The sequence below is a fragment of the Hyperoodon ampullatus genome (assembly GCF_949752795.1).
Source record: "Hyperoodon ampullatus genome assembly, chromosome: 1".
Classification (NCBI taxonomy): Eukaryota; Metazoa; Chordata; class Mammalia; order Artiodactyla; family Ziphiidae; genus Hyperoodon; species Hyperoodon ampullatus.
The window spans coordinates 213,300,476-213,312,479 of NC_136914.1; the positions used below are offsets into that span (position 1 = coordinate 213,300,476).

Sequence of the window (12,004 nt, forward strand, 5' to 3'; positions counted from 1 at the left end):
CCCAGAAAATGAAACATAGATGGCCCTTTGACATAGGAAAAGATGCCCAACCTCACTCAGTGTAATAGCAAATCTCTGACCGATATACCATTTTTCACTTAACCAGATTAGCAAAACTCCAAAGTTTGGTGTCATGCTCCATTGGCAAGTCTGTAGGAAACCGGTGTGCTCATGCACTGCTGGTGGGAATGTGCAACCTCTCTATAGAGGAATCTGTAATAACAGTGTCTATCAAAATTACAAAGGCTGGGACCCTTTGACTCAGTATTTTATTCTACAGATACTCCCACAGGTGCAAAATAATGCACATATGAAGTTATTCATTGCAGTGTTGTTTGTAATTGTAAAAGATTTCAGGTAACCCAAAGGCCTGCTCACAGGGGACAGGTAAATCTATTATGGTGTCTTCATATAATGAAACACAGGGCAGCTTTAGAAAGTGAATGAGGAAAATCGCTGATGTGGAAAGACACCAAAACAAATTGAGTGTAAAAATAAGGTGCAGGGCTTCCCTGGTGGTGCAGTGGTTGAGAGTCTGCCTGCCGATGCAGGGGACACGGGTTCGTGCCCCGGTCCGGGAAGATCCCACATGCTGCAGAGCAGCTGGGCCTGTGAGCCATGGCCGCTGAGCCTGCGCATCCGGAGCCTGTGCTCCGCAACGGGAGAGGCCACAACAATGAGAGGCCCGGGTACCGCAAAAAAAAAAAAAAAAAAAAAAGAAAATAAGGTGCAAATGGTATGTATAATGTGTTACCTTTTATGAAAAATGAAGATGAAAAGAGTCTATATTTGTATTCGTCTGTATGTGCATGAAGAAACCCTGGAGGGATTTGTAAGAGGCTAAGAGCAGCGGTTTCCCATTGAGGGAGAGGGTGGGAACTGAGCAGATGGGGCACAAGTCCAGCAGGAGGCCCATCGGTATAAACGTCTTTATACTTTATGGATTTTGAACCACGTGAAATGACTCAAAAATCAAGTAAATTTAAGGAGGGCATTTTGGTCTGGAAAGCTATAATTACTTGAATTAGGGGCTAGTCACATACAGGTCGAGGAAGGAAGTGGTTTTCCAAGATGACATTCCTGGGTTAATCCTAGAAAAAGCTCTAGGATTTAGGAGCAAAATAATGGCTTTTAACGAGGGCCAGATTTTCTCCAGAATGACATGTCGTTTGCAGAGAGTGAGCACATTACCGTGGACCTCAGGCCGTCTTGCATGGTTATAGCTGACATCATTCCATCGAGGCATGAACAGCCTGGAAGTTCCAACCGTGAAGTCAACCCATCACAGACCCTCAGAGGGTCAGGGCCAAGGGCAGCTGAATCTCTACCCTCCTACACACAGGGCCCTGATTTTAAAAGGAAGTGATTCTCTATGAAGTTTCACTAATTTTTTCATGGAGGAAGAGCCATAAAGATCAAACACTGTTGACCTTGGCATGGATATAATATGTCCTGAAATGGGTGGCCTGGAGACCCCAGCGGATGGCAAGTTGGAAGGGAAGAGTTGTATGGATTATTAGAGAATGTTTTACAACTGAAGAAACAGGCTCAGAGAGGCTAAGTGACTGCCTAGGGTCACACAGCAATCTTAGAAGAGAACTAAGCTTGGAAGAACTGGTGCTCTTGACTCTCAGCCCAGGACTTCACATTCTGCTGTCACAATCACGTAGCACGTGGACAGCAGGCAACATGGTGGTGTGTGTATGTGTATCTGTGTATGTGGAGGTGGTGGGTGCTGATGGAATTCAGCATCCTCAAAGAGAGGGTAAGAAAACTATGACAGAAAAACTTGATGGGTGGTGCTGTTGGGAGCAACTATCTCAACACACAGGTCCCCAGATTTCAGGGAATTTAATCTCATTGTTGCCAAACCACGTCTAGAATGTGGCATTTTTTAGGTTAGATATTGGCAAACCAGACGGTGCCCACAACAAGAAGACAGAACAGTGAGAGGCCTGGACTTTTCCATGTGAGGGAACCTGATTATCATTTTCATGGGAAAGAGGGTGCCTAGCGGCTCTCTTTTATTAAGAGGACATAGTCTGGGTGTTGAGGGAACTGTATTTGGCTTGTCCTGAGAAAACTTTCTCACAGCAAGACCTCTTGAGCAAAGGAGTTGGGTGTCTATTTCACTGGCAAACGAGAACCTCCACCTCCAAGCTGCTCAGACTCGATGGAATTGCTAGTGAAGGGTTTTTGCATTAGGGTGATTTCAGATGCTTCAGTCTGACTTGTGGCTTCAGGTTTTGTGTGTTTGCTGCTGCATTTTGGTGTCATCGTCTTATCTCCATGTACAAGGGATTTGATTTGCACCTAATTTTACTTTCCAGGGAGAAATTTTTAAGTAGCTATAAGTTAAGGCTTTTTATGGAGGCTCTGTTTTGAGGTGGATTTAAGGTGTTTAAAAAGTCTTCCTCTCAACCCGTAAGCTGAGAAGTTCACTTCCTGGCTCTAATGTAATGATTGCAGCAGAGTGATTACAGTGTGGTGAGGAATCTGGGCGGGCTTGCTTCTGAGCATACAGTAAACTGAAGATAAAAGGTAACTATTTTGCTCCCAAACCACCAATTAAATTAAGCGCCTTGACTACTGACTCAAGCTGTGTCCGTCTTGTTTTGTTTTGAAGTTGGCTCCTTCCTGTTTAATTTAAATAAATACACCTAGCTGTTGGTCTCAAGGGAGTTTTTAAACTAATTCATTCATTCACATGGTTCAAAAAAAAAAAGACATTCAATGAAAAATATCCCTCCCAGTCACACATTTTCTATTTGCCCAGCCCCGTCCCCCTGCTGTCTTGAGCATCCTTACAGAATCGCTTCATGCAAATATAAGCAATATGAATATATATTCTAATTTTTGCCCTTTTAACACAAAGGGTAGCATGCTATACACACAGTTTTATCCCTTGCCTTTTTCTCTTCACATTATCTTGGAAGTCTTTCCATATCTAGGTAGACAGGTAATATAGTTCTTAATATAGGCATATACACTGTATCATTTTTTATAGCTGATTAATGTTCCATTGTAAGGATTTACCAAGGTTTAGTTAACCAGCCCTTACTGATGGACATCCACTATTACAAATATATTGTGAGCTTGTAAATATGTCATTTCACACATGTAGAAGTATATAGCTGTAGGATAAATTCCCGATAGCCCCATGCATTAGTAATTTCCAATAAATATTGACAAATTGCTCTCTATGGATGCCATCACATTTATGTTCTTATAGCAGTGTTTGAGAATACTGGTTTCCCCCTGCAAACATTGTATCTGGCTTTTTGCTACATCTCAGTGCAACACAATCAAGCATCTTTTCTTATTAAAGAGCCATTTTGTATTTCCTGTTCTGTGATCTCTGTTCATAGTCTTGGCCCATTTTTCTGTTGGATTGTTGGTCTTTACACATATCAATTCCTAGACACTCTCTATATATTGGGGAAACTAACCTTTTGTCTCTGACGTGAGTTGCAAATAACTTTTCATTTTGTCTTAATTCTTTGGTTGTGTTATGATATGTTTTGCCCTGTAGAAGTTTTCTTCATGTACTCAGATTTATCAGTTTTCCTTTGACTTCTGGATTGCAAGTCTTTTCTACTTTGAAGTTACGAAGGAATTCTCCCAAGTTTTCTAGAACTTTTATGGTTACATTTTTGACATTTAAATCTTGAATCCATTTGCAGTTTATCCTTTATTATTTTGCAGATGGCTATCCAGTTGTCCCAATATCACTTACTGACTGTACCATCTTTTCCCAATGGTTTGAGATGCTCCCTTTATCCCATGCTAAATCCAGGGGAGATTTTAAATGGGTCGGCTTTCACAAACTCCTTCCTTAAATTTCTTCCTACTTAAGATTCCCAACAGCTCCTCCTCAGAACTTCCTGTGGGAGGAAGGTCCAATGGGCTGTGCTCCCTGGGAGCAGGTGCAGCCGGCCTGGTGTGGCCAAGTGCTTTGATCGGCTCCCAAGCGCCAGGCCTGTTAAGGGATCAGCAGTGAAGGAACTCACAGAGCAGGAGAAAATCAGCGTCGTTGTTTAAATATGAATCACTTGGCCCATTTGCAATCTTGGCCAGAATGGGGTTAATTGTGAGAATAGTAGCTGAGAATGTAGTTTCTCCAGGAGTTTAGAGAGCCAGTGACTTAGGTGCAGGGGTTAGGCCCTCAAGAGGAAGCTTAAATGTTTAAACCCTTCTCTGCTTGACACACACGAATCTTAAGGATCCAGGGAGTGACTTTACTCGGTTTCCCTTCTCCTGTTTTGCAAGGCATTGGATTTTCTCCCACGGCCTTCTGAATGAGGATGCCAAATCAGGACTCACCTGTGGCTCTCACAACCTCCGCTACAGAGGAACTTCAGCTCCAATAGCGCTCGTCTCCGATTAGGGAGCTGCTTGTCCCCCCAGTCTGACTCTGGCTTGGAGATCTGGCCTTTCCCTAGCTTGGCAGGAGGAGGCCTGGAAGAGCGGGCCCCCCAACCAAGGATGGGTGTGTGGTGGCCGTGGATAGCTTCTGTGACACCCCTGGTTGGGGGTTTCGCTGAAGTCGTGTGCTGGCTGAGAAGGTGATCGGCGTGACGGGCTTAGTGAAGATCACGGGCACCAAGTCCAAGGCTGCGCTCCTATCTCACGAGCCCTGGGCCAGACCGGTATCCTCTTTATTTTAGTTTCTCCAGCAGTAATGTGGGTGGGAATAGCACCTCTGTGGGTTAAATGTAATAAAGACTTGAGAAGGCTTAAAACAGTGCTTATACCTGGGAGGCAGGAAGTGTGAGCAGGGACGCTAAAGCTCACAGCTCCACCCAGAGAGCTGTTGGAATGGGCGTCGAATTGGTGGTGGCCAGTGTGGAGCACGGGCACATGTGACCGTCTCCTTCCAGCTTGTCCTCTCAGTCTTTGGAACCTTCTTTTAAGGAGATGAGAGAAAGGCCAGCACTGGTATTTGTGAGTGGGCAGGAGGCAGGGTCGTTAACCTTTCTCGTCCCTTCTTTCCTCATAGGGATGTTTGTGACTTGACCCTGCTCTCGGGCCCCTGGGCCCTCTGTCTCCCACTGCAGGTCAGGGTGGGAGTGGTCCAGTTCAGTTCCGCCGCTCGTCTGGAATTCCCCATGGATGCATCTTCAACCCAACAGGAAGTGAAGGCAAGGATCAAGAGGATGGTTTTCAAGTAAGTATGATCAGATACTGCCGTGGTTAGGATGAAGCTAGCTGCTCTCAGAATCGTCCCTTGAAGGGTTGGGCCTGCTCTTGACCTCACAGAGAGAGAGGCTGTGGCCCGCCTTCCAAAAGCCCAGCCGAGCGCAGCGGGTGATAAGAATTCCCTTCTCAAAGCTGCCCCTTATTACATGATAATGTCCCAGGTGGAAACTTAAATGCAAGTTAAAAAAAAAAAATTTGCTGTTACTGTGTGTGGCTGTCAGCTGGGAGAAAGGGCTAGTGAAGGTGGAGACAGGTTAAGAGCATGAGGTGGTAGGAAGAACCCTGGGTCCTTCTCCCAGTTCTGTCCCTGGTGACCACACAGCCAGGAGAATTCACCATGCTTCTTGGAGCCTCATTTTTGTGATCTAAAAAGAGTAAGTGGTCCTCTGTTACTGAGAGCACTTTAAAAATGATGAATTTCTCGGGCTTCCCTGGTAGCGCAGTGGTTGAGAGTCTGTCTGCTGATGCAGGGGACGCAGGTTCGTGACCCGGTCTGGGAAGATCCCACATGCCACGGAGCGGCTGGGCCCGTGAGCCGTGGCCGCTGAGCCTGTGCGTCCGGAGCCTGCGCGTCCGGAGCCTGTGCTCTGCAACGGGAGAGGCCACAGCAGTGAGAGGCCTGCATACCGCAAAAAAAAAAAAGATGAATTTCTTTTTGTGTGCTCATACACATATACATCCTATAGATATATATATATGTAATGAGTCATAATTTTACTCACAAGTCAGCTGATGTGTGTATATGCACATACATGTATGTGTATACATATGTTTTATGTATAAATATTTTATATATGTGTATTATACACATATACAGTTATATGGATATAAATGTGTGTTATACACATGCATGTATATACATGTACATACACACACACAGTGTTCTTCATAAGCCCTCACAGAGGAATGCCTTTATTTGTCACCTGCCACTGTGATCTCTAGATCTTCTTTGCCCCCTGCTGCCTCTTGCCCTAGCGGACCTGAAATTCCACTCAAGCCCATGGTCCCAGCCATGTACAGCCGTCACCTCCGCTTGCAAAGGCTCTGAGGTCATTTAATAGGCCTCGGGCCTCTGTAGGTCCACAGTGCTCTCAATAAGCCAGAATCCCCACACTGGACACAGCAGGAACTCTGGGTGTCCTACAGGTCCTAGAGACCCCCAGTGACTTTCCTTAAAATTTTTATTTTATATTGGACCATAGTTGATTTACAATGTTGTGTTAGTTTCAGGTGTACAGAAAAGTGATTCAGTTATACATATACATATATCTATTCTTCCTTAGATTCTTTTCTCACTTAGGTTATTACAAAATACTGAGCACAGTTCCCATGCTATACAGTAGGTCCTTGTTGGTTATCTATTTTAAATAAAGTAGTGTGTATATGTCAATCCCAAACTCCCATTTCATCCCTATCCCCACCTTTCCCCTTTAGTAACCATAAGTTTGTTTTCCACGTTTGAGTCTGTTTCTGTTTTATGCATAAGTTCATTTATATCATCATTTCCACTTCCAAATAAGTGATATCATATATTTCTTTTTGTCTGACTTACTTCACTTAGTATGATAATCTCTAAGTCCATCCATGTTGCTACAGATGGCACTATTTCATTCTTTTATGGCAGAGTAACATTCCATTGTGCATATCATATCATCTTTATTCATTCCTCTGTCAATGGACATTTAGGTTGTTTCCATGTCTTGGCTATTGTAAACAGCACTGCAATGAACATTGGGGAGCATGTATCCTTTTGAACCATGGTTTTCTCCTGAAATATGCCCAGGAGTGGCATTGCTGGATCATATGGGAGCTCTATTTTTAGTTTTTTTAAGGAACCTCCATTCTGTTTTCCTTAGTGGCTGTACCAATTTACGTTCCCACCAACAGTGTTGGAGGGTTCCCTTTTCTCCACACTCTCCAACATTTATTGTTTGTAGACTTTTTTTTTTTTTACATCTTCATTGGAGTATAATTGCTTTACAATGGTGTGTTAGTTTCTGCTTTATAACAAAGTGAATCAGTTATACATATACATATGTTCCCATATCTCTTCCCTCTTGCGTCTCCCTCCCTCCCACCCTCCCTATCCCACCCTCTAGGTGGTCACAAACCACCGAGCTGATCTCCCTGTGCTATGCGGCTGCTTCCCACTGGCTATGTGTTTTACATTTGATAGTGTATATATGTCCATGCCACTCTCTCACTTTGTCACAGCTTACCCTTCCCCCTCCCCATATCCTCAAGTCCATTCTCTAGTAGGTCTGTGTCTTTATTCCTGTCTTACCCCTAGGTTCTTCATGACATTTTTTTTCTTAAATTCCATATATATGTGTTAGCATACGGTATTTGTCTTTCTCTTTCTGACTTACTTCAGTCTGTATGACAGACTCTAGGTCCATCCACCTCACTACAAATAGCTCAATTTCATTTCTTTTTATGGCTGAGTGATATTCCATTGTATATATGTGCCACATCTTCTTCATCCATTCATCCGATGATGGACACTTAGGTTGTTTCCATCTCTGGGCTATTGTAAATAGAGCTGCAATGAACATTTTGGTACATGACTCTTTGAATTATGGTTTTCTCAGGGTATATGCCCAGTAGTGGGATTGTTGGGTCATATGGTAGTTCTATTTGTAGTTTTTTTTTTTTTTTTTTTTTTTTTTTTCTGGTACGCGGGCCTCTCACTGTTGTGGCCTCTCCCGTTGCAGAGCACAGGCTCTGGACACGCAGGCTCAGCAGTCATGGCTCACAGGCCCAGCCGCTCCGTGGCATGTGGGATCTTCCCGGACCGGGGTATGAACCCGTGTCCCCTGCATCAGCAGGCGGACTCTCAACCACTGCGCCACCAGGGAAGCCCTATTTGTAGTTTTTTAAGGAACCTCCATACTATTCTCCACAGTGGCTGTACCAATTCACATTCCCACCAGCAGTGCAAGAGTGTTCCCTTTTCTCCACACCCTCTCCAGCATTTATTGTTTCTAGATTTCTTGATGATGGCCATTCTGACTGGTGTGAGATGATAACTCATTGTAGTTTTGATTTGCATTTCTCTAATGAGTAAAGATGTTGAGCATTCTTTCATGTGTTTGTTGGCAGTCTGTATATCTTCTTTGGAGAAATGTCTATTTAGGTCTTCTGCCCATTTTTGGATTGGGTTGGTTTTTTGTTATTGAGCTGCATTAGCTACTTATAAGTTTTGGAGATTAATCCTTTATCAGTTGCTTCATTTGCAAATATTTTCTCCCATTCTGAGGGTTGTCTTTTGGTCTTGTTTTTGGCTTCCTTTGCTGTGCAAAAGCTTTGAAGTTTCATTAGGTCCCATTTGTTTATCTTTGTTTTTATTTCCATTTCTCTAGGAGGTGGGTCCAAAAGGATCTTGCTGTGATTTATGTCATAGAGTGTTCTGCCTATGTTTTCCTCTAAGAGTTTGATAGTGTCTGGCCTTACATTTAGGTCTTTAATCCATTTTGAGCTTATTTTTGTGTATGGTGTTAGGGAGTGATCTAATCTCATACTTTTACATGTCCCTGTCCAGTTTTCCCAGCACCACTTATTGAAGAGGCTGTCCTTTCTCCACTGTACATTCCTGCCTCCTTTATCAAAGGTAAGGTGACGATATGTGCGTGGGTTTATCTCTGGGCTTTCTATCCTGTTCCATTGATCTATATGTCTGTTTTTGTGCCAGTACCACACTGTCTTGATTACTGTAGCTTTGTAGTGTAGTCTGAAGTCAGGGAGCCTGATTCCTCCAGCTCCGTTTTTCATTCTTAAGATTGCTTTGGCTATTCGGGGTCTTTTGTTTTTCCAAACAAATTGTGAAATTTTTTATTCTAGTTCTGTGAAAAATGCCAGTGGTAGTTTGATAGGGATTGCATTGAATCTGTAGATTGCTTTGGGTAGTAGAGTCATCTTCACAATGTTGATTCTTCCACTCCAAGAACATGGTATATCTCTCCATCTATTTGTATCATGTTTAATTTCTTTCATCAGTGTCTTATAATTTTCTGCATACAGCTCTTTTGTCTCCTTAGGTAGGTTTATTTCTAGATATTTTATTCTTTTTGTTGCAGTGGTAAATGGGAGTGTTTTCTTGATTTCACTTTCAGATTTTTCATCATTAGTGTACAGGAATGCCAGAGATTTCTGTGCATTAATTTTGTATCCTGCTACTCTACCAAATTCATTGATTAGCTGTAGTAGTTTTCTGGTAGCATCTTTAGGATTCTCTATGTATAGTATCATGTCATCTGCAAACAGTGACACCTTTACTTCTTCTTTTCCAATTTGGATTCCTTTTATTTCCTTTTCTTCTCTGATTGCTGTGGCTAAAACTTCCAAACCTAAGTTGAATAAGAGTGGTGAGAGTGGGCAGCCTTGTCTTGTTCCTGATCTTAGTGGAAATGGTTTCAGTTTTTCACCATTGAGGACGATGTTGGCTGTGGTTTTGTCATATATGGCCTTTATTATGTTGAGGAAAGTTCACTCTATGCCTACTTTCTGCAGGGTTTTTATCATAAATGGGTGTTGAATTTTGTCGAAAGCTTTCTCTGCATCTATTGAGATGATCATATGGTTTTTCTTCTTCAGTTTGTTAATATGGTGTATCACATTGATTGATTTGCGTATATTGAAGAATCCATGCATTCCTGGAATAAACCCCAATTGATCATGGTGTATGATCCTTTTAATGTGCTGTTGGATTCTGTTTGCTAGTATTTTGTTGAGGATTTTTGCATCTATGTTCATCAGTGATATTGGCCTGTAGTTTTCTTTCTTTGTGACATCCTTGCCTGGTTTTGGTATCAAGGTGATGGTGGCCTCGTAGAATGAGTTTGGGATTGCTCCTCCCTCTGCTATATTTTGGAAGCGTTTGAGAAGGATAGGTGTTAGCTCTTCTCTAAATGCTTGATAGAATTTGCCTGTGAAGCCATCTGGTCCTGGGCTTTTGTTTGTTGGAAGATTTTTAATCACAGTTTCAATTTCAATGCTTGTGATTGGTCTATTCATATTTTCTATTTCTTCCTGATTCAGTCTTGGCAGGTTGTGCATTTCTAAGAATTTGTCCATTTCTTTCAGGTTGTCCATTTTACTGGCATAGAGTTTCTTGTAGTAATCTCTCATGATCTTTTGTATTTCTGCAGTGTCAGTTGTTACTTCTCCTTTTTCATTTCTAATTCTATTGATTTGAGTCTTTTCCCTTTTTTTCTTGATGAGTCTGGCTAATGGTTTATCAATTTTGTTTATCTTCTCAAAGAACCAACTTTTATTTTTATTGATCTTTGCTATCATTTCCTTGATTTCTTTTTCATTTATTTCTGATCTGATCTTTATGATTTCTTTCCTTCTGCTAACTTTGGGGTGTTTTTGTTCTTCTTTCTCTAATTGCTTTAGGTGCAAGGTTAGGTTGTTTACTCGAGATGTTTCCTGTTTCTTAAGGTGGGATTGTATTGCTATAAACTTCCCTCTTAGAACTGCTTTTGCTGCATCCCATAGGTTTTGAGTTGTCGTGTCTCCATTGTCATTTGTTTCTAGGTATTTTTTTATTTCCTCTTTGATTTCTTCAGTGATCACTTCGTTATTAAGTAGTGTATTGTTTAGCCTCCATGTGTTTGTATTTTTTACAGATCTTTTCCTGTAATTGATGTCTAGTCTCATAGCATTGTGGTCGGAAAAGATACTTGATACAATTTCAATTTTCTTAAATTTACCAAGGCTTGATTTGTGACCCAAGATATGATCTATCCTGGAGAATGTTCCATGAGCACTTGAGAAAAATGTGTATTCTGTTGTTTTTGGAGGGAATGTCCTGTAAATATCAATTAAGTCCATCTTGTTTAATGTATCATTTAACGCTTGTGTTTCCTTATTTATTTTCATTTTGGATGATCTGTCCATTGGTGAAAGTGGGGTGTTAAAGTCCCCTACTATGAGTGTGTTACTGTCGACTTCCCCTTTTATGGCTGTTAGTATTTGCCTTATGTATTGAGGTGCTCCTATGTTGGGTGCATAAATATTTACAATTGTTATATCTTCTTCTTGGATCGATCCCTTGATCATTATGTAGTGTCCTTCTTTGTCTCTTCTAATAGTCTTTAATTTAAAGTCTATTTTGTCTGATATAAGAATTGCTACTCCAGCTTTCTTTTGATTTCCATTTGCATGGAATATCTTTTTCCATCCCCTTACTTTCAATCTGTATGTGTCTCTAGGTCTGAAGTGGGTCTCTTGTAGACAGCATATATATGGGTCTTGTTTTTGTATCCATTCAGCCACTCTGTGTCTTTTGGTGGGAGCATTTAGTCCATTTACATTTAAGGTAATTATTGATATGTATGTTCCTATTCCCATTTCCTTAATTGTTTTGGGTTCGTTATTGTAGGTATATTCCTTCTGTTGTGTTTCATGCCTAGAGAAGTTCCTTTAGCATTTGTTGTAAAGCTGGTTTGGTGGTGCTGAACTCTCTCAGCTTTTGCTTGTCTGTAAACGTTTTAATTTCTCCATCAAATCTGAATGAGATCCTTGCTGGGTAGAGTAATCTTGGTTGCAGGTTTTTCTCCTTCATCACTTTAATTATGTCCTGCTACTCCCTTCTGGCTTCTAGAGTTTCTGCTGAGAGATCAGCTGTTAACCTGATGGGGATTCCCTTGTGTGTTATTTGTTGTTTTTCCCTTGCTGCTTTTAATATGATTTCTTTGTGTTTAATTTTTGACAGTTTGATTAATATGTGTCTTGGCGTATTTCTCCTTGGATTTATTCTGTATGGGATTCTCTGTGCCTCCTGGACTTGATTAACTATTTC

General features: G+C 41.6%; 1 protein-coding gene across 1 annotated transcript in view; it reads left to right on the forward strand.

Moving 5' to 3' along the window:
• The window catches only part of VWA2 (von Willebrand factor A domain containing 2), a gene marked incomplete at both ends in the record, with an annotated part of 52,183 nt that overhangs the window by 6,378 nt on the left and 33,801 nt on the right, over positions 1–12,004 (forward strand). Inside the window, 3 exon segments of the mRNA XM_079712061.1 lie at positions 1,176–1,299; positions 4,547–4,649; positions 5,058–5,167. Of these exon segments, the coding sequence (XP_079568187.1) occupies positions 1,176–1,299; positions 4,547–4,649; positions 5,058–5,167 (337 nt within the window).